The sequence below is a fragment of the Protopterus annectens genome, chromosome 8.part0 (assembly GCF_019279795.1).
Source record: "Protopterus annectens isolate FY-2018-M chromosome 8.part0, PAN1.0, whole genome shotgun sequence".
In the NCBI taxonomy this organism is placed as follows: Eukaryota; Metazoa; Chordata; order Ceratodontiformes; family Protopteridae; genus Protopterus; species Protopterus annectens.
In genome coordinates, this window is record NC_056741.1 from 624,699,468 (window position 1) to 624,723,258 (window position 23,791).

The 23,791-nt window shown below is 41.8% G+C and overlaps 1 protein-coding gene across 1 annotated transcript in view; it reads right to left on the minus strand.

Moving 5' to 3' along the window:
* ABCD1 (ATP binding cassette subfamily D member 1) overlaps positions 1 to 23,791 on the minus strand; it is a 1,029,542-nt gene that overhangs the window by 514,461 nt on the left and 491,290 nt on the right. The window contains exon 6 of the mRNA XM_044080111.1: positions 14,043 to 14,188. Within this exon, the coding sequence (XP_043936046.1) occupies positions 14,043 to 14,188 (146 nt within the window). The remainder of the gene's footprint in view (positions 1 to 14,042; positions 14,189 to 23,791) is intronic.

Sequence of the window (23,791 nt, forward strand, 5' to 3'; positions counted from 1 at the left end):
TTGTCTGTGTCTTTTAGGCCTAATGGCACCCACAATTCTGGTGGCTCCTCTAGCCAGATACTATATGAGATTACTGCAATTAGCTTTAGCAGTATAATGGTCTCAATCCATTCATCCATTGCATGCAAAGATTTGAATTACTTAAGTGCGTAGAGAGCACATTGCTAAGAGGGTGACATCTCCAACAGTAACCGAGGGGCATCCTTTTCAGTCAGATTCACCAGTAGCAGTAGTATCCACAAATGCCTCCCTTTTAGGGTGGGGGCACTTTGAACAGAGAATAACTCAAAGTACATGGTCATTCCTAGAAGTTAATCTTCACATCAATGTCTTGAAGCTGAGGGTGATCCTCCTAGCATTGCAGGCATTCCAGGACCTGCTCCCCAAGGATTTGATTTCCATACAGATGGGCAAAATGGAGGTGGTATGGTACATTAACAAGCAGGAGGGAACACATCCTTATCCTCTGTGTTGAGAGGTCATGAGAGTATTTGGTAATGGACGATGTCTTCATACCACTTTCTAGTAACAATGTACATCTCGGGATCAACTAATGTGTTAGCAGACAAATTGAGCATAGCTGTCCTGATGCCTCAAGAGTGGTCCCTCAATCGTACAGTGGAACATTTGATCTTCAATCACTAGGCTAACCTTGCTGTGACCTCTTTGCCTCATATCTAAACAACAAATGCAGCGGGTATCTTACCCTGATCCCTCCACAGGGTTAGTCACTGAGAGATGCTCTGGTCCACAGCTGACCCCTGGGTTTCCTATATGCATTTCCACAGTGGCCCCTATTGAACAAATTCATACAGAAATCAAGACAGTGCAAGGCCAGGATGATCCTCATTGCCCTTTTTATGCCCCTACAGACATGGTTTCCTTTTCAGCATCTGTACCATCCATGCTAGAATTCTTATCTGAGCTCTTCAATAAAGGTTCCAACTTTTCCACCTTCAAGGTTCAGATGATGACTATTTCAAATTTTCATGTTGGATGCAAGGACATTCCTATAGCTTCAGTGAAAATCTCTAAAGCAGGTACTTTCCTACTTAAACCTCCAATTAGAGACCCAGGCCCTCCATAGGACATCACCATTATGCTGCAAGTTCTGATTCAGTTTCCATTTGAACCTGCAGCCATGGCAGACCTGACGTTCCTTTCTTAGAAAACAAATTTTCAAGTGGTACTGATATCAGCCAGATGAATTTTGGAGTTACAGGCTCTCTTGTAAACCTCCCTACTTCGTTTTTCATAAGGATAGAGTCTTCCTTAGAATAAATATATCCTTTATTCCTAAGGCGGCATCCAAAACCAGTCCATAAACTTACCAGTATTTTTCACCAGATAGTCAAAGGAGAATACATGTTGCGTATGTTAGATGTCCACAGGCAACGCAAATTCTACATTCATAGAACAAAACAGTTCAGAAGAGACGATCAATTGTTCATTTCATTTTCAAAACCAACATTTGGAAGAGCAGTGGTCAAGGTTACTTTGTTGAAATGGTTGTCAGACTGTATTTCCTTTGTCTGTCATAAGAAAAATGTACTCTTACCATGTAAACCTAAGGCTCATTCAACTAGGGCAGTTCCTACCTCGGCAGCCTTCAATAGGGGACTGTCCACTGATGAAACGTGCTGTGGCCACTTGGTCTACAATACACACATTTATGCCTCACTATAAACTGGATGTACAGTCTAGGTCACGTTCCACCTTTGGTTCCAACATACTCAGGAATGTACCTCCTTGATACCTCCCAGACTTGACAGCTTGGAATTCTGTCCCACATGTTTGAAATGGATGAAAATAGACAACATTGGATACAAAAGTTATGTACTTACTATAACGTTACATCCATGTGGTCCAATTTTTGTTGGTTCAAACTCCCTCCCTCCTGCCCCCTTCTAGATTTTTACCATGGTTTCAAGATGGTTGAGTAGACCCCTTATTCCCTGTTCGTGCACAGTCATGTGACACTGTACCCATCTTTCCTCAGTAACTTGGGAATATCTAACCAGGGGGTTCCTTATATAATATTGTCCAGTTTCTGGCAAGGGGTGGGAGGACAGCAAATTATAAATGGGTAATGGTATGGGAGAGTAAACTATGTTAAGAAATATCTGCAATACTCAGTGAGACTCATTCGAACATTAGTTTTCTTCCATCAGCATCTTCACATATCCATATGCCTGTAAGTCTGTAGTTATTTATTTATTTATTTTACATTTGTTGATCAGGACAGTTGACTGGATACGTGTCCATTTTCAGCGGAGGCCCGGGGAGAAAAACTCCATGCATGCATACAGAAAAACTGTTACATAATCAAGTTAAAGCACTGTTACAGCTACAATACATGGGATAAAAGTAATTCATTCTGTCATATATAAATCTGAGTTGTTATACAGTAACAATTAGAAAGCAATGTAGAGGTGGCCAAAAGACCTCTTTAGCACATGTTTATATCGCCAGAGTTAGTCAGGATTAGAGCAAGGATATAGCCATTGCCTTTTAAAGTACTGTTTTAGATTTTTGTTTGAATTGGGTTAGAACGGGTTCTGAAGTAAGCTCAGCAGAAAGTGAGTTCCATATTTTGCCAACAAAGTTGGCATATAGACAGTCTCCAGATGAGTTGTTGCTTTTGAGGGTTTGGACTAGTAATTTGTTGGATGAGCGAAGTGTCTTGAGGTTGCTGTAAGGAGTGATCATTTTTGTAAGTATGAGTGTGTTTTCAGACTGGTAGAGAATTTTACGTGCTACTATTGTACTCAAGTTGGATAGGCAATTCTAGCCACTCTAGAGTATTTAGGTTCAGACAGTGGTGTGTTCTGTATGCTGCTCCAGTGGCAAATCTAGCAATATGATTAAAACAGCTAGAGAGTTTATTAAGGTCAGACTTACTCAAGTTCGTGAAGAGAGGGGATGCATAAAGTTGGGTGGAAAGTAGATGTGTATGGGCAATTACAGTCCTAGCTAGTGGAGTGAGGCAAGGTTTGATCTTGTATAGTGAGCCAAGTTTTTTATTAACTTTTTTAATAGTTTGGTTAATATGCATATCAAACCTGAGGTTATTATCAACTGTTACACCTAAGAGTATGGGACAGTGATCTGGGACAATGACAGTGCCATTGTTAGATTTTATAGTAAAGGTTGGAGTGGAAGTTTTATGAGTGGGGGAGAAAAGCAGTAGCTTCATTTTGTTAGGATTTAATAGGAGACGTCGATTACAGAGCCATTTTTCAACAGTATTAAAAACATTTTGGGATAGAGTCTGCAGACTTAAAGGGGAGGTGGCAGAGCAAATCAAAGTGGAGTCATCTGCATATTGAATGCAGGTGGCTGTTGGGATGACTGTGTACAGGTTATGAGATGAACTTTAGTACTCAGCAATATATTCATGGGAAAAAACATATGCGGACATCTTTTTAGAAGGTAAGAAAGGCTCTGGTGAGATGGCATACCTTTTATATGTCAAAATAAATGGTGACACTCTCAGTATTCTGAACAAACTGGTACCCATTTCCACAGAAAGAAAAAAAGTACATCTGCGTCTGCACCAAAGTGTAGCTGACATGAAGAGATAATGTGGGTAACACTGCTAAGCTAGGTAAGGGAGTCTCTCTCTAAAAGATCCTCTATCAAAGGAGGAGAATCCAAGATCAAGGTCCAACAGATCAGTATGCATGTGGAAGGTTCTAAGAAGGAAACCAGAAGAAGCAGTGACTGGAGCTGCAACAAATGCTATAGAGATCCGAAATTATTCTGTAAATGAGTTTATACTGTAATAGACTTCATCTTCCTTACTATTACTGAGGTTCACACCTTTAATCTTTCGCTTTCTTTCAGTATTGTTCCACCCCAGTTCAAACACCATTATTATACAATGACCCCCCCCCCATTAATATTGCAAAACGTGCACACTGATTGGCCAGCGTGCCTGTTGTAAATCCCACAATATACCAATGGAAAAAGGTCCGGTCGCCTGAACTTTTTTCTATTGGTATAAAGTGTCCAAAACTTTTTTTTTTTAAATAAATAAATAAAAAAAAAACTGAGCAACAGAGACTTTCTTTTCTCCTTTGTTTCCATTTCAAAGCACTGATGTACTGGGTATGCATGGGAATGCAAGTCCCATATGCATGCGCAGTACATCAACGAAAGGAAGCAGTGTACCACCACCGGCGGAAGAACAGTAATGCGCCATTATACAAAAACATTATTTAAGAAAAGTAAGTATTTTTTTCTTGAATAATGTCATTGTATAATATCAATAACTAACTCCATGGTTGTGGTATATTGAAGATTTACCCACGGTTGGCTTTATTTAATCACTCGGGCTTCATCCTCATGATTAAACAACTCCAACTGTGGGTAAATCTTCAATATACCACACCACGTTGTCGGTTATTGCTTAATTATCACCATCCCGAAAAACCTTCACCCACTATTCCAAGACTTTAGACCTACACCTATCCTCTATCCCATCACCAAAACCTTTGAAAAGATTGTTTTTCAATCACTTGAACATGGATGGGTTACTTATTGATGCCCAATGCAACTTTAGGAAAGGGCATTATACAGTTACTGTTACACATACTGTGCATGATAAAATGTTTTCAGCTATAAAGAAACAATGTCTTACAGGGGCTTTATTTATAGACAAGTATGAAAGTGTGACCCACCTTATACTTTTAAGCAACTTGACATGGCTTCAATCCAAATGCTATCTCCTGGTTCAAAGATTACTTCAACAACAGGACCTTTAAATGTAATTCTGGTAGAAACATGTCAAAAGAAAGAAGTTTCACATCAGGGGTTCCGCAAGGACTTGTACTTAGTTTTGTATGCTTTCCTCTTCTTAATAACAAAATTAAAGCCATTACATCACTTTTTGTCATCTCTAGCTGTGCTTTTAAAGTACAGTTTTGTACCTACCATAAATGTAGATGATCGAGTGTATACCCTGCTGCAGTCATCACACTTGGGTTATCCTGCCGTCAGGCGGTCCTGCAGTCGGCACGAATTCCAAAGTCTTGGTCCGGCGTCAGTTGCTGTCACTTCTTCCCTGACGTCAGAGTGCCAGGGGTATATCAGAGGCATCAGACGCCATTTTCTTCAGTTTTTCTTGCCCCAGATGTCAGGTGCCCCTAATAGGTAGGCAAAAGATATATATATATATATATATATATATATATATATATATATATATATATATATATATATATATATATATATATATATATATATATATATATATATATATATATATATATATATATATATATATACGCATATACATATAGCTATATGGAAAAAATAAAACAAAACCCTTAGGCACAAGCAAATACACCACAGAGGTAGTATAGAATAGAGTGGTAGAGATAAGTTCAGCTAGTTTAGAGGGGATGGAGGGAGGGCAACCTGGACTGCAGCAGGGTATACACTCAAACATCTACATTTATGGTAGGTACAAAACTGTACTATGTTCATCGTGTTACCCTGCTGCAGTCATCACACTTGGGTAGAATCCCAAAGCTAAGGATGGATGGTGGCGTCAAACAGGGTTAGAGGAGGCTAGAAGGCCCTGCAAAACTGCAGTGGCGAAGCCAGCTCTAGTCTTAGAGTAAAGTGGTAAGTGGTAATGTTTGGTGAAGGTGTGTACTGAACTCCAAGTTGCAGCTTCCAGAATATCCTTGGTTGGCACCCCCCTGAGGAAGGCTGTAGATGTAGCTGCTGCCCTGGTACAGTGGGGCCTTATGGTAGCAGGAACTGGTTTTCCATGGTGAGTGTAGCAAAAACGTATGCAATGTCCTATCCATTTGGAAATGGTTTGTTTTGAGATAGCCTTTCCTTGTGATGCTGTAGCATAGGATACAAAAAGCTGGTCAGATTTTTTGAAAACCTTAGTTTTATCTAAGTAGTAACGTAGCTGCCTGTGAATGTCCAAGGAATGCAGGAGTCTTTCTCCTTTGTTCTGTGGATTTGGAAAGAAGGTAGGTAAATGGATGGTTTGATTTAGAGCCACACTGGATACCACCTTAGGCATAAAGGAGGGGTTAGTTCGTAGAGAAACTCTGTCTTGATGAAAAATGAGGAAAGGCTCTACTGCCATTAGTGCCTGAAGTTCTGAAACTCTTTTAGCTGAAGTGATTGCTAGCAGCAGGGCAGTCTTCCATGATATAAACTTTAAGTCAGCTGAGAAAGCTGGCTCAAAAGGAGGTAGCGTGAGTTTTTCCAGAACAAAGTTGAGGTCCCAAGTAGGTGTTGGCGCTCTTCTGGGAGGCCTAATGTTCTTGGCCCCTCTGAGAAACTGCCTTAAAAGTGGATGTGAAAATAAGGGAGGATCCGTGTTGTAGTGAGCAGAAATGGCTGAGGCGTGGATTTTAATAGATGAAAAAGAAAGCCCTTTGTGTAACATCTCAGTTAGATATTGCAGAATCTGAGGTATGTCAGGTTGAAGGGTATTTTGGCCTTTAGCTTGGTTCCAGGCGCAAAACCTTTTCCATTTGTCTGAGTAGGCTTTCCTGGTGTTGGGTCTCCTGGCCTCCAGAATAACTTCCATAACAGCTTGTGAGAGAGGAGCTGGCTGGTTGCTTAGGTGATTTGCCATGCAGCCAAGTTTAAGGTTTTCAGCTGGCTGTGTAGAATCTGATTGTCTTGCTGTGTGAGCAGGTGGGTAATTTGTGGTAGAATCCATGGTGGGCCCTGGGCCATATTCCTTAATAGTGGGTACCAGTGCTGGCGTGGCCAGTCTGGAGCAATGAGTATCATTCAGGGTCTCTCCATCCTGACTTTCAGTAGCACCTTTGTGAGAAGGGGTAGTGGAGGAAAGGCATATACTGTTAGCATTTTCCAACTGAATGAGAGTGCGTCCACTTTCCAAGCTTGATGGTGAAAAGTCCTTGTGCAAAACTTTGTTAGCTGATAGTTTTGAGGGCTGGCAAACAGGTCTATGTCTGGGAGCCCACATTTTTGAGTTATCATTGTGAATATTTGTGGATCCAGTTTCCACTCGTGGGAATCCATGATGTTTCTGCTTAGGTCATCTGCCAATGTGTTCTTTTTTCCTGGCAGGAATTGAGCTTGTAATTGAACTTGGTAAGCCAGTGCTGTGTTCCACAAGGTCATTGCTTCCCTGCATAGAGGGTAGGAGTGTGTACCCCCTTGTTTGTTTATGTACCACATTACTGTGGTGTTGTCTGTCCTTATGATAAGCTGTCCTGGATGCAAGAGGTCCTTGAAGGCTGTCAGAGCATTTTGTACAGCTAGCATTTCTTTTTGATTGATGTGCAGATTCCTTTGATCTGCTGTCCATAAGCCTTGAATGCACCGTCTTGCCATGTGTGCCCCCCAGGCATAGTCCGATGCATCTGTTGTCATAGTTTGCCTGGCTGGGGGTAGGGTGAAAGGCTGACCCTTATTTAGGTGACAAGCCTGTGACCACCATAGAAACTCCTGTTGAAGGCAGGGAATGAGATTTATCATTGTTTCCAAGCTATGGCTGTGTTGAGTCCATACGCTTTTTAGGTACCATTGTAATTTCCTCATATGCAGTTTTGCAAATGGTATTAGTAGTATGCAAGATGCCATGAAGCCCAAGGCCTGCAGAATTTTTCTTGCAGGGAGTTGGGTCTTTGTTGCCATTGTTCTGAAGTACTGAGTTAATTGTAGTTGTTTGTCTGGCATCAGATAAGCCATTTGGGCCATTGTATTCAAGCTGGCACCCAGGAATGTCATAATTTGTGAGGGCACTAGTTTTGATTTCTTTTGGTTTACTGTGTACCCTAGGCAACTTAGAAGATGTCTTACAAAAGCCAGGTGTTGTAAGAGAATGTCCTTGCTTTCTGCTTGGATGAGACAGTCGTCCAGGTATGGGTATATCTGAATTCCTCTCTGTCTGCAGTATGCAATTACTGGTGCCAGGCATTTTGTGAAGACCCTGGGCGCAGTAGATAAGCCAAAGGGCAGTGCAGAGAATTGGTAATGGGTTGAACCTGCAATGAAACGGAGGTATCTTCTGCAATTTTGTCAGATAGGGACATGCAGGTATGCCTCCTTGAAGTCCAACGTTACTAGCCAAACTTTCTTGCCCAACATGGGAAGAAGCTGCTGTAGTGTTAGCATCTTGAATTTGGGTACTTGCAAGAAGGTATTTAAGATTGAAAGGTCCAGAATGGGTCTCCAAGCATTGTCCTTTCTGGGGACTAGAAAGAGCCTTGAGTAAAATCCTTGGCCTTGCTCCTGTGTAGGTACCAGCTGAATGGCTCTCATGTCCATGAGAGCTGTAATTTGTTTTTGTGCCTCTGCCCATTGATTTTGTGGCAGATTTGGCATTCCTTTTATCCTTGGCAAGGTGTGGAAATGGAATCTGTATCCATGTGAGATAATGTCTAGGACCCATTTGTCCTTTGTGACGATGCACAAGTTGTCTGCAAAAAGTGCTAATTTTCCTCCCAAGGGAGCTGCCAAGAGGGTTTTGCTTGGCAGTTTGAAGTTTGAGTCATTGTGTTTGCCTTCTAGTGGTTTGGGACCTGTCTTCTCCTCCCTTCTGTGTTGTAGTGCCCCATTGGTGAGGTTTGTACGGGATTTGTGCTTGTCCTCTGCCCCTTGGGCACCTGTATTTACCCCTCTGTGGTCTGTCAGAAGCTGGAAAGGACCAATTTTTTGTTGGCCAATTTCTGCTGAAGCGTGGGGACTGTACCTGTAAGAAATCTTTGACTGTTTGCATAGATTTTGCCTTATCCTCCATTTTCTTTAAAACCTCCTCTGCTTTAACCCCAAATAAAACATCCTGCTGTAAGGGTGCATCCAGTAACTTTGCTTTAACATGATCAGGCAGAGATTGTTCCTTTAACCAAGCATGCCTACATATAACAGACCCAGTAACAGCTGCTCTAGAGGAAGCTTCCAAGGCATCAAAACCACATTGTAAAGTATGTTTGCCCACCTGTTCAGCTGCATGCAGCAGATCTTGCATTTCCTTGAATTCAGACTGTTGAGGGTGCGTGCCCATCTTTTGTTTTATTTGAGACATTAGGAATTGCTGGTATTTAAGCATGTGAAATTGACAAACTTAGTGCTCTCATAGCTAGAGTAGTTGAGGTGTAAAGCTTCTTCCCCCACCTATCTAGTGCTCTGGAGTCCCTTTCTGAGGGTACAGGATTTTTAGCCATAGAAGCCTTAGCCCCTTTGAGACCCTGGGAGATTGTCTCTGGATCAGCAGCAGGGCTTTTGTAAAGGAATTTGTGAGAGTCAGGCGCTCTATAGTATCTATTTGGTTTGGCTGGAGCAGGAGGCAGAGAATCTGGATTTAGACTAGATTCTAAGAAGACATCATCCACAATGTCTAAAACTGGGCGGATAGCAAGTGGTCTGTGCTGGGGGAGTAAAAGAAACTCTCTGAGCCTTTTCTTTGAGTCAGAGTAGTCCTGACCTTCCCAGTGGAAATGTTCCCTCATGGTGTGTAAGGTTTCCCCAAAGGAGTAGTCTTCAGGGGGAGAAGCTGAGGGAATGGAGTCTTCAGCATCAGAATCTTCATAAGGGGGAAAGGAGTAATCCTGTTCCTCATAGGAGCCTGAGGAATCAGACACCTGATCAGAGGAAGCATAATCCTCATCTTGTCTAGGCCTTTTGTCGGGGGGGGGGGGGTTGGGAACCCCTGATCAAAGAAATCAGATCTTCAGCCATTTTAAGCATCTGTTTCTTAGGCATAGGGCCTTGACCTGGAGACTGAAGTGTAGGCTTTTTTGGTTTTAGAGGAGTCTTAAGCTTAGCATACGATTTTATGGTGAGGGTAGTCGGTCTGAAGACACCTTCAGAAACCGAAGGTGTTGCTGCAGCACTGGCTTCCCCTACTGCAATGTCGTCGGTAGGGCCTAAGGAAAATGGCTGTGTCGGCCTAGAAATCTCTGCTGGGGGATCCGATGTGGTCTGGGGATCCAATTCAGTGGTACCCATGGGGCTGCATAGGCGCCTCACTGAAAACCAGAGAACCGTCGACCGGGCCAGCCGAGACCTCGGAGTCTGGCTTGGATCTAGGCTGCCGGTCCTTATCCCTGCGTTTTTTATGCACGCCGGGAGTCGGTTGCTCCGACGGCATAGTGTAATTAAATTTTCTACCAAAATAGCGTCGTGCGAAATCAAAGTGACGCTTTATAGTTCGCTTATTGAACCTAGCACAAAACCAACAACCAGTGACGTCATGGTCTGGGGCTAGGCAAGGTATACAAAAAGAATGAAAGTCCTTATGAGGTATTTGCTTCCCACAAGAAATGCAATTGTTAACTTATTCTGACATTGGACTGAGGCAAGTAAAGGTTCCCCAACGGGGTACTTAGCTTTGAAGACTTCAGACTGAAACTCGATTCGAAAATCTCAGGTGTCGGCCGACCGGCACTTGCGAACTGCTTCTGCTTCGGGCACCACGCGACAAGAAAGACCGAAGAAAATGGCGTTGGATGCCTCTGATATACCCCTGGCGCTCTGACGTCAGGGAAGAAGCGACAGCAACTGACGCCGGACCAAGACTTTGGAATTCGTGCCGACTGCGAGACCGCCTGACGGCAGGATAACCCAAGTGTGATGACTGCAGCAGGGTAACACGATGAACATCATCACATTACACAGAGCTGGAAAAGCTACTTCAGCAATCCAAAAGGACCTCCAAAAAAGGCTTCTCTCACCTCTGTCACTGGCTCTCTAATAACCTGGCAGTTAGCGTACAGAATTAAGATTTTGAGCTGTTAATGACATGCTTTTCATAGTTGAAGGTTTGATTCCATTGCTCTGTGACTCTCAACAAGTCACTTGACCAGAATGCTCTGGGGCAATTGAAAAACTGTACTAGACTTCTCAATGGTCTCCTGGACCACATGCCTATTGACCACCTATAAAACTATTAACCATCTTATTGCCAATATTTCTAACTAGCTAAACAGCTTCTAATGCTTTTCAGAACACACAGAAATGCTTTCTACAAACATATTCCTGTCCATAGTGACCTCCTAGAAACTTAAAAACATCTGAGGTTCAGTAATGTAAACTCCTTGGTTTGAAACTGGGCCCTATCCTCTTTTTTTCAAAACCCATACTAAGTAACAAATAAGGTTAATACCCAACTTAAAGCTGCCTACTCAGTTTCCAACCACCTTACTCCTGAATCTGTACGTCTCAAGCTATTAATGTGTCCTTTTCCCCCAGCTAGAATATGTTCTTCCCATACTGACACTTCACCCTGTCCAGAACACACAAAATTCAAACCATTAGAAACATTTGTAGGTTCATCTACCAGATTCATGCTGAGTCATCAAAGGTAATTTCGGCAAATGGAAAAAAAGAAAGAAACCTGTTTGTAGGAACTACCTTTAGTGAACAACTCAACAATTTTGCTTATCCAACATGTGGGGGGACAGCACCAGGACTTATAGATACCGACTCTGACATTGTGCAACAGTGCAGAAAAAAAAAACAAACTCAACTGTCGGCAAAAGTAATTTTGGTGAACAGTACTCTCTCTTTTTGCATTCACCAAAATTGCCTTCAGTGACATGACGTGCTCTCTGTCTACCCATTACCCTTTAATACATTACTGTTGCAAAATAAAAACTGTCTTTCGGCTTCCTCCGTTAGGGGTCGCCACAGTCAACAGTCCGCAAAATGATTGGCAGTGGAGGTTTTATGGTATTGAGATGCCAGCCCTGTGCCCAACCTTCACAGAAAGCACACATACACTCACCTACTGCATGTCTTTAAAACTTATTTGACTGCACAGAGGACATGCAGACTCCGCACAGAAGGCACTCCAGCCGAGAATCGAACCAGAGAACTTGCTGTGAGACAACAGCGCTAACTGCTGCAACACTACGACTGACATATTACTGTTGCAAACTAAAAAGGCCAAATGGTTACCAGCAACAGCCAGATCTGCTCTATTATCTTTAAGTCACCATATGAAAAATACAGTTTCCTATCAGATAACCAAAGACACATTTTGTCGAGAATGCATCTTGGTCAAACTTGAAATGTCAAAAAGGCAAAATGACGAAGTGGCATATAAGCAAATTCTTTCCCTGGGAAAGAAGTCGCTTGGCCGCTTTGTCACTTTGCCATTTTCGGCACTGTAGTGCGATCTCGGAGTTGGTATATTTACGTGTGGGAGGCACAGCCCCCCAGATCGGGGGGGGGGTGTGGGGGCAAAGCCCCCCCCACACACACTTTTTGCAATGTTTTAATGTCTTTTTTTTTTTTTTTGGAACAGCAATTATTTTCCCTGGGAAAAAAAATCGCTGTTCTGGTTGTTTGATGTCTTGTGAATTTGAACTTTAGAGTTTGATATAACAACGTTCGATCATTTGATGGTTCGTTGTTATAACACAGACCCAAAAATACTGCCCCTCACTCAGAAGCAACACTGGCATCAAATCCTCCCCATACTCTCTTCATTCCCAGGATGAAAATAATCTCAACTCACAGATGCTCTTTCAATCTCTCCACAGGTAAAAGTAGCTCTTGTAAAATCATCCCAGCTAAATGAAACATCTCCCTTGTCAAGCTTAGAAAAATCACTACCTACAAAGTATTAAAAAAAGGACTTCTGGATCACATCAAGGAAACCTATAAATGCAACAGCATCTTTAATAACAAGCTAAACTCACCTACCATGCAAACAGCATATCTCTGCAACACTGACTTACATTTGTCATTTATTAGTTCTTTACTTGAAATACCATGTCTGACAATATAACTTTGCAAATCTGTAAATATGTTACATATCCACCTTCTTAATAGATTGAGATTTGAAAGGCAGAATATGAGTTTGTTGATGAAATGAGTCTAAATATGTAGATATAGAGCACAGAAGGCACATACAGCTTGATAGAAAACAATGACTGTTCAGAGGATGTCTAAGATTCAAGTGTATTACTGTATCTTTGTATTGAATGCTATCAAAATTCGGAAACTGTTTTCTATACTGTTTGTTATTGCACATTAATTTACTTAGCTGCCATTAAGTGTTACATGTGGACATTATTTTCTTATATATATATATTTTGCATTTTATTGTACTATACAGATTACTTGTACAGGTAACAAGGCCAAGTTATAGTTGAGAAGGGTCTTAGGACCAGCCAACTTACCCAGTTGGCAAAATTAATTAATTAAAAATTAATCCTGATGGTTCAACAGACAGCCAAGATCAATTCCTGGATGGTATCTCCCTCCAGTCAGAATCCACACTGCTAGTGACAAGAGACTTATTTGGAGGGGACTGATTGTTGGCAGGTTGGGAGGCAAAAACAGGGTTAGTACATTTTCAGATACCCAAAGTGCAGGAGAAACCAAACAAAAAAACAATACAAAGGACTGGATTAAATGTTTTTGTCAAAAGAAAAGATCATTTTTATAGAATTTGAGTTGTTTATGCTGTTTTATATAACATTCAAGTGTTTCAGATAAAAATAAAATTATGCAACAGTTCAAGGAAACTTATGATGAATTTTTTGTCTTAAAAAACTCTGGATATTTGCAGTTTTCATGCTTTTTCGAAGTACACAACTGCCCAAATATGGACTATCCTGTGTAAAGGGAACAGTTGTTAACTCTGGGCAAAAAGCATACAGGAAAATATTTTTAACTGTCTTTTCAATGGAAGGAAGTAAAATCATACATAAGTTAATATTAAAATGATTTAATCTCTTAAACTTAGATAGGCTACAATGTGAATAAATCCAACTAATGAGCTGACAGGTTAAATGAGACCAGAAAAAAGTTTGCAACGGGTAAAATAATGACTACAAGGGAGAAAATGTTTAGTGTTATACATATTTTTGATGAAGTAGTGCACTGCAAATGAATAATCATTTCTTACAAGAAATATATGCAGGGCTCTGCCCTTTGCAGGCCCAATAATATCCAAGGCTTGAAGGCATTTTGTTCAAGGTCAAGAAATCAGAAACTTGTCCTGCTGGACTTAAAGGTCAAGGTGCCTACTTCTGGTGCTGGAAAATATTATCCTTCAAGTTCCTGTTTCATGCAATACATACCTCTGTGGGATATAGAACATGTGCTGTGGAGGAGGCTTATACAGAACCCCACTATAAACTGGCCACAATCCACTAAGAATACGAAAAAGAGAGCTTTTTCCACAACCATTTGGTCCAGTGATTAGCAAGTGCATGCCTTCTTCCACCTACCAGAAAGGGAAAAAAAACAAACATTTTATTATTTTATTATATGACAGTGGCAGTAATGATAAACAGAAGCAGTTAAAACACTGTGTTAGCCATGGTGTAGACACACTTTTTTTTTGGGGGGGGGGTCATTCTAACCAACACAAAGGCAATAAATGCAATATCTTCACACACATAAATGAAACAAAAAGAGCACAAGTGAGCTAGCAAAGAAAGCAAATGCACACAGAATGGTGTATGCCTTTTACATGTCTATTGGCACACAGGGTTTCAGTATGAACGATTTTTAGTGTATATGCTGCATCTTTAATTACATACTTAGGATATGTGATACAGAAAAAAGGCAGCTAGTATTGAGCTTGGTATAAATGTCAGAAATGTCTGGCAACATCTCTACATGCAGGGAGTCCCCTACAAAAATTATGATTGTTAAATATTGAGGCTTTATAATTGTAAAACTTTACATATTTTAAAAGGGATTTTTCTTCCTTACCCTAAAATGGTGAAATCCTGTAGTTAGTTTTATTTAGTAAGAGGGGTGGGAGTTGGGAAGTGCAGCCCCCTTCAAAAACTGTCAAGTTCATCATTTTGAAGACTTAATATTTGTTGGTTGTAAGGTTGCTATACATCCACAAGGCAGTACGCTGCAAGTATACTTATTTGAACATATCTTTAGACCATTACTTTGCTAGCTCATCATACGTACTTGGTAGACCATGTTGTCTACTTACATGTCAAAAAAATAACACTGAAAAATGAAATTTCTACAAATTTGTTATTTTGCAGAACATGAAAGCACAAAATAGGCTACATCAACTCTCTGTTTAGGATATAACAAACAAAAATAGCATTGTTATCCAACTGATTATGTATGAACAGAACCTTCCTTGATGGGTCCCAACAAATGGGTTCATCCTCTAAACCGATCAACATTTGCATCTATTTCAGAAGTTCTCTTAGTTCAAGAAAGTTATGTCTGTGATGATGCTATAGTGTCATGTATCAATTGCGTAAGTGCACTCATCCACCAACTGCTACTGAGTACCCAGATATAAAACAGCTGCTGAAACGCAACCAGCCAAAAAAAAAAAACACTGAGCACAACTTGGTATAAACATTTCTGTTGGGGGGGTGGCTTTACCCCATACACCTCTTAGTTGTATATACAAGCTTCATGGACAACAAGAACAAAAGTAAAAAAACACAAAGTTTACTTTATAAAAAAATGCATTTGACAAACAAAATAAATACTACATTCAGCTGACAAAATGAACTATGATTTATATGTAATACATGGCTGTCAAGCACAAACCTGGAAATCACAAACAGCGATGAAGTTCTAACACCCCACTTCTAACGAGTGATATTCTAATACACAATTATCTTGCTTAAATGGATATGAAATAGAGGCGCTGAATGCAAGGACTGCCCACCCTCTGGGTGTTTTTTCCAGACCTATCAAGGAAGGTTTCAGTGTCACTTTTAGATCAATTGATACTGTAATATATATTCTGTTATAGCTAAGACTAAGGGCCTCCATGATGGGTTTTACGATTGGGTTGAATCCCAAGAAGTAAAACCAACAGGCTGGAAGAAGCCATACAGCTACACCAGAGCCAATTAGTAGACCCAGAATGGGGTAATGCCAATTCAGAAGGCTTGACTGTGTGACCATGAAGGGAAAGGTTGCATAAGAAAGGAGCACTGTGGGTACAAGGCTAACAAAGGTAGGTCAAGCAGGTGCTGAAAGCAGCAACTCCTAAATAAAGGAGACAAGACTATAGCCTAAGCCAGAGGGCAGACTGTTCCATGGCACAGAGAAATCATTTTAGTCCGCCTACACATAAGATACTTGGAAACAAACTTTCAGAATTATTTCCCAGAGCCATATACTTCTACAGAAGCCCCTCACCAAGTAGATCATAATACTTAGGGAAGTTCACAGCACATCATTCCTCCCAGGATTTATCCATCACAAGGAACCATAAGGAGAAGAAAATTATCCAGGGAGGGAGAATAATTCCTCAGAAGGAATGAAGAGGAAAAAAAAAAAGAGTCCTTTCAATGCAGAAGGGAAGAATGCTTGGGAAAATGTAAGAAAGAAAAGAGGCAGTGCCAACAGGAAGAGAAACACACAGAGGTAAATTCCCATACCCCCTTACTTCAGGCCCAGTGGCAAGCAGCTGAATAAGGAGTCCTAGACCCCTGAAACAGAAGGATTTTCACTAAAAGACAGGTAAATAGTTTTCTCTGGGGGATGGGCTGCATTAATCACTACAGCTAGATTCCAGTCTTGCCCTCTACCACAGAACAAGGACAGGATATTTTCTGGTCCCTTACAGTGGAACTAAGGCCCAAAAGCAGATGTCCATTGCCACTCTGATTACTATAAAGGCCAATCATGGCAATAAAAGTAAGTTTCTGTCCACAAAAAGATTACATTTTCACCTGGAACCCAAATGGTAGCCCTTCCCAGTAGCTCTCATATTTTCCTATGGGACCTAGTTGGAAGTCATTGAGACATGGAAGAAAATAATAGCTAGAGAGGCCTAAGGGAACTGCAGGGCACTCCTAAAGTGGTGGAGGGTGCCAATGAGAAGGCTCAGGGAACATTTCTGTCACCCAAGTGCAAACCAATGCACATCATGCATGTGCATCCAAGGGTGAAGAGGGTAACAGCTGCATCCCTGAACACAGAAAAAGGACTAAGCTATGGAACAGGAAACCAAGACAAAGCTACCCACACCTATCCCTCTGACTTGTTGCCACAGCGGGAAGAGAGACAGGTTATTATTCCCCCCAAAAGTACACATAGCCTGCCTTTTGGAAGCCCAGTCTTGGTGCAACTCCAATGATTTTCTCTCTGTCACCATCAAAGTAGATCAGAGCGACAAGATCAAAAGGGTCATCACTGAAACTCAACCTGATAGAGTGATCCGACAGTGAGACTCCCTCTCAGATTCTACTGCTTGGGTTAGTCTCATCATGGGGATGGGACATTGAAGTTGAATCCCACACCACAGACCCAGTAGATTTACCACCAGCCAAGCCCAGAAAGGAGAGGCATTAACTGAATTTGATGCTCAACCTTAATATCTTGAGATGAGGTATGTGTGGTTTATGTTTTGGCACAGACGTCTGGGACAGCCTTGTATCTGAACTCAGGGTATAAGAATCCTAGGCCAACAATAACTTTGATTGTTCCTGAAACAAAAGCTAACCGGTCTAGACAATGCTGCTATCAGAGGTGAAGAGGCAGCTGATATTCAGATCAAAGCTAATGGCTTGGAACCAATGACTCCTGGGTGATAATCCAAAGGGACTCCATAGTCAGAAAAGGTTATCACATTGGACTACTAACTGGAAGCAAATAGAATTTAAAGTGGGGAAAAATCTCAGTCCAAGAGGTCAATCCAGTACTTAAGCCACAAGAAGGGGATGCAAAGGGACCACCTCCTGATTAGTTCCTACCCCAAGGATGAACATTGAAAAGGGTCTGGGAAATGAGAAACTTAAAAAGCCACCCCCATAACATGGGGGGGGGGGTGCCTAACAACCAGAAATATTCAGGGATTCTGGCACCTCACCTAAGTGTCATGTTTAATCATAGCCTCACCTCAGGCTTCGTACCCACTGAGTGGCGCACAGCTACAGTTATCCCACAACACAAGGGGGGATCCACTTTGGATCCCAGGAACTACCTCCCCATCACTCTGACAAGCCTGATCTACAAAGCCATGGAACTTATAAACAAAGACACTGGCAACCTTCAAACAATGGCCCCCATGCAGTTTGGGTTCGTGAAGGGCCAATCTTGTCTCCTGGAACCTGACTGACCTCTTCGAATCAGTCTCCAGAGCCGTGGACAAGGGTAAGGTGGTCCACATAGCATATCTGGGCCTCACCAAGGCCTTTGACACCATCCCCCACTCTGGAATCATAGATAAACTTACTAAGCTGGGCATAAATCCCTACGACACTCGATGGATTGCCAACTGGCTTACTGACAGAACCCACACTGTAAAAGTGGCCGACTCCAAATCCAGCTCCAGACAAGTGACAAGTGGAGTACCTCGGGGTTCAATTCTGGGACCGCTCTTATTTGGCATCTACTTCTCTGAAGTACAGGCCAACACTAAGGGACACTGGCTAACAAAGTTAGCAGATGACTGTAAACTGGGAGCCATTATTGAATCCTCAAATGATATGATGTGGATATTCTACAAAAGGGCCTTACAGAAACAGATGCTTGGTGCCAGAGCCATGGGCTCAAGCTTAATGCCAAGAAATGTATAGTTATCCCCCTTGGGAAAAAACATGTACCGGTGAATTACCACATAGATGGCAGTATACTAAACACTGAAAGTGTGATAAGAGACTTAGGGACACAGGTGGACAGTGGTCTCACCTTTGATAACCACATCGCCACAGCAGTCAGGAAATCCTTCTATGTGGCACACCTCATCACTAAGGGCTTTTCATCCAGAAAAAAGGAGGTCATTGCCCCACTGTACTCATCCCTCATTAGACCCATTATAGAATACAACGCCCTGCTTGGTACCTCTCAATACATCTGCAACAACTGGAAAGGCCGCAGAAATATCTCACTAAAAGAATCACAGGCCTAAAGCAAATCCCCTATGCTGACCGTCTAAAAAAAACTCCACCTATACTCTGTCACATATCATCTACTCAGAGGCGATCTCTGCTTAACATACAAGGCCATGTCAAACCCAGAGTTGTTGGACATGCTACACTTAAAGAAATCCCAATCCCTCAGAGACACACGCTCCAGGGATCTAAACCTTGTCTTCACAATGAACAAAACATGCTGAAGGGATAGGTTCCTGACCCAGAGACTCCCCATACTCTGGAATAGACTGCCCATACATGTCAAGCAGAGCGCCTCTTTGGCCCTCTTCAAAAGGAACCTTGATGATTGGATGACAGGAAATTCACCCCGGGGAACATGTCAGTCTCCCTGCTAGACAGGGGTCCAGGGAAGTAAATACTGGGGGAAGAAATAACCAGGAATTTGTTATGGCTAGGCTTGTGTAGACCCTAGGGCCAACAGCCTAGTACCAACCTATGAACCTAATCACCTCTGAAGTCTCCTTAATCATGAGTTGAGGGCTATCATCAACACATTTCTCTTCAAAAACTCATGAGGACATAGGTGGGTAAAAGATATCCAAGAAGGGAGGAGAAAGGTGCAAGCAAAAAAGCCATCCAAACTCAAGGGAGGAAAAGGGAAGAAATCCTTCCTTCACCAAGAAGTAGGAGTAGCCTTCACTGCCAAAAAAGAAATACAGCCTAGGACTACCATCTCAACTCCACTATGGAGCCACTCATGGAAGATAAGAAAAGGTTAAAAAACAGATGTAGATAGGGCAACCAATGGTTCAAACTGTTGTCTGCAAATTCAAAAATGTCAGCTCTCCCACTGAGGGTAAACTGGGACATGCCCATCTCTCCCCATGACCTATGTAGGCCGAGTCATAAAGACATCCACGACCCTTGAGTATTCAGGCAGTGCATGCATGCAATTCCTGGTCTTCTGTTTAAGGCATCGGCAGTGTCTCTTTCTCACTTTGAAGAATAAGAACCTAAATAGCAAGAATGGTGACCATCCAAGGCAGAAGCAGCAAGCCCCCTGCATAGGAAGTTACTTAGGAAAGGTAGCATCCCTAACTTTAAAATCCTATTTCTGGTAACTGGTGTATCTAAAAAGCAATCTTCCGTAGATCCTCCTAAGGTAGAATTGCCAGCCATATTTGGAACCTCAGATACAAGGTTGTGTATGCCAAAACATACACACAGATACCTCATCTCACAATATTAAGGCTAATTACCAAATACATATCATTTACCAGGAACTGTGTTCGGACTCACAGAGGGGTTGCCAGTGGGGAGTGAGTATGCATCACGGTTCAGTTGTGAGCCCACTGGTATTCATACTGATGATAGACTACGCTGGCAAACATGTTAGAGAGTTGCTGTATGCAAACAATATGGCATTACAGGCAGACTCTTGAGCAAGAACATCAGCAAGGGATAGGGGAATAGAATGCAAAACTGAAGGCAGATGGGATGAAACTGAGTACAGCTAAGACAGCTGTAATGGCAGCAAATGTTGGAAGTCTGAAAAAGCTGAGAATTGAGACAGAAGTGAAAATAGTGGAATAAATAAACAGTTTCAAGTAATTGGGTGGGTTTATTGAGGAGGGAGGAAGTCTGGATGAGGAGGCCAAAGCTAGAATCAGAGGGTCTGAGTGTCAAGGGTAGTGTATTACAGAAGAATGTCAGAGAACCTGAAAAGTAAGGCGTGCAAAACAGTGGTGGGATCATTACTATTGTATGGTACAAAAACCTGGGCAGTAACGGCAGAGCAGTTGAGAAAGCTAGAGGTGATGGAGATGAAGTGCCTGAGAAGGGTGGCAAGATGCACATGTGGGACAGATGATGAAATGAGGACATCAGAGCAGAAGCCAATGTAGCTCCAATTGCAGAGAAAGTCAAAGAGTACAGATTACAGTGGTTCAGGCACAAGTGCAGAAAAAGCAGAAGACAATCTCGTGGAAAGGGTTTGGGATGTACAGGAAGAAGACAAGGGAAAATGACAGTGCAAAGAAAATGATAGATTGTGTGAGAGATCATCTGCAAGAGTCAGGCATGACTGTTAAAGATGCTAGGAGTGGCACTAAATCCACCGAGATGTTGACATGACATCCCCATCCCATGTAGCAAATGTGATAAAGAGGGTTGTTGTTAATGATGATGATACCGAGAAAAGGATGAAGCTGTCCTTGAATTGCAGGCTTAACAATGGAACTTAAGTGCTCTTCTAAAGGAATTCAACAGGAAGGAATGAAGCATGCGCAGATGAGATGCAGTGAGGGCAGCTGTAAGCACCTGCATGGCATAGGAATATCACTTTCTACCTAACCTGTTCCTCTGTCAGGCTACCTTGTCCTCAAAACAGAAGGCAGGAGATTGTCATGCGCGGTACATTGCTTTAAGACTAATAATCTAGCTACAGTGAATTGCATGTCATATAGTATATCTCTGCCTTTACACAGATCAGTTTGTGGTACACTGCTGCTTTTTGACAAATCAGTTATAAAACTGACCTCATGGATGTTTAGACCACAACAGTTTTTTCAGTGTATTACTTTTTATGATTCCTGACAAAATACAGTGTCACAGAGTGGTGAAATATCTGCTGTTGGAACTGAAGAAAAACATATGCAAAAGTAACAAAATATATTTGCTTCAAGGACTTATAACTCTCATTAAAAAGTAGTTGGATCGGAAAGTAAAAGCTTTGGATCGGAAAATTTTATTTATTCCTCTATGCAATGAATATTACAAGCTGTTAGAGAAGAAGTCACCTTATACTTGAACTCCCCTGGACGCCCCCCCCCCCCCCCCCATGCAAAATATGGTGAGTCCATCTGGACAGACTGATCCAGAGTCTTGAAGAAGAAAAGTAGAGCTGGATTGAGAGACATCTGATCCTTCCACTACTGTAACTTTCATTTCACAAATTCAAGCAGTGGTACCTGGAACTATAAAGGATGGAGGTGCTGGTACCAACATTTTTTTTAAGTATCATTGAATCTTTCTCACACGGAGACTGGCCTATGGTATCATGAGTATCACTGACGCCATGAGGCCAAGAACTTTGAAAAACTGTCTGGTGAAGGCATCTTACTGAAGTCAGAAATCCCTGAAAATGTTCCAAGTCAGGACTTCGTCTTCATGTAAAAAGAACATTCTTTTTTCTGTGTCCGTCATACACCCCATGAATAACATTCTTTGAGACACAAATTATGCACATTCATCTTGAAGCACAGGTGAGCTAGAATGGTCGAGATCTTGTCTCATGATTCTAAAAACATAAAAACAGACTCTGTACAAATCAGTAAGCAGCCTAAATAAGGGAAAATGTGGATGCACTGGGTCCTACACTAAGGTGCCAGGCACTTCGTGAATACTCGAGAAGCAGTAGACAACCCAAACAGTAAAGCAGAAATCTGATAATGTGAATTAGGCACAGCAAATTTCAGATATTTCCTGAATTTGGGAGCAAATGGAATGTGGTGATAAGCATCTTTCAGTTCTAAAGTTCCCATGAAGTAGTGGCCCTGAAGAAGGGTCAGGTCTGTCTTCAGGGTTAGGATTTTGAATTTCAGTATTTCAGAAAAGTATTCAGGTAAGACAAATCTAAAACTAATCTCCATGATAGCTCATTTTTGGGTACCAAAACGATTCTGGAGTAAAATCTTTTTCCTTTTTGTGGTGCAGGAACTGGTTCTATAACCCCTGCTTGCAACATGTGAAGGAGTACAAAAAAGAGCAGATGTGCCTAGGCTGGCAGGTGAGAGGGGATTCCCCTGAAGGGAAGAAGATTTTCTGTCCAATGCCAAGAGTATCTTCTCTGAATTACTCTCAGCACCCATTTATCTGAGGGTATTTGTGGACAGGCTGCTGGGTTGAGTGAAAGCTTGGAGGAAGGGACAGGATGCCCAAGTCTTGGCATAGTCATTCTTTAACAGGGAATTAATCGTTCTGTGAAAGGAACCCCTTTTACTTGGTTTGGAAGCATTACCCTCCTACCATTTCCTCTTGGTGGCCTGACTCATGTAAGGTTGAGAATTTTGTTTGTTTGATCTGCCCTTTGAAACTGAATGCCTTGTTAGGAGATAAAAGTACAGTTGTGTACACTTACCATAAATGTAGATGTTCGAGTGTATTCACTGTTGCAGTCATTACATTTGGGTAATCTGCTGGCAGGTTGCCCTCAGTCGGCCTGAATAACAAAGTCTTGGGCCCTGCGTCGGTTGCTGTCTCCTCTTCTATGATGTCAGGTCGTCGGGTATAAAACATGCAGCTGATGCCATTTTAATCAGTTTTTCTTGCCCCAGATGTCAGGTGCCTCCCAAATGGGGAGCAAATATATATATATATATATATATATATATATATATATATATATATATATATAAAAACATAAATATATAAACGCACTTTAGAACACACAAAATTTACCTTCAACTAAAGCAAATACACCACAAAGGCTTTTGAGCATAGTGAAGGAAAGAAAAGGTATAGAAAGGGGGCTAGCGGGTGGGTAATCCGGACTGCAACAGTGAATACACTTGAACATCTACATTTATAGTAAGTGTACACAACTGTACTATGTTCTTCGTGTTTCACTGTTGCAGTCATTACATTTGGGTAGATTCCCAAAGCTATGATTGGGAGGCTGGAGCTAAACAGCATTAGGAGCGGCTATGAGGCCCTGCAGAACAGCAGTGTCAAAGCCTGCTCTGGATTTAGAGTAGAGTGGTAAATGGTAATGCTTTGTAAAAGTGTGCACTGAACTCCAAGTAGCAGCTTCTAAAATGTCTTTGGTTGGTACCCCCCTGAGGAAGGCTGCTGAAGTGGTTGCAGCTCTGGTTGAATGTGGCCTAATGCCCTTAGGCACTGGCTTGCCATGCTGTAAATAGCAGAAACGAATGCAGTGGCCTATCCACTTTGAAATAGTCTGCTTTGAGATAGCCTTTCCTTGTGATCCTGCAGCATATGCCACTAGTAAT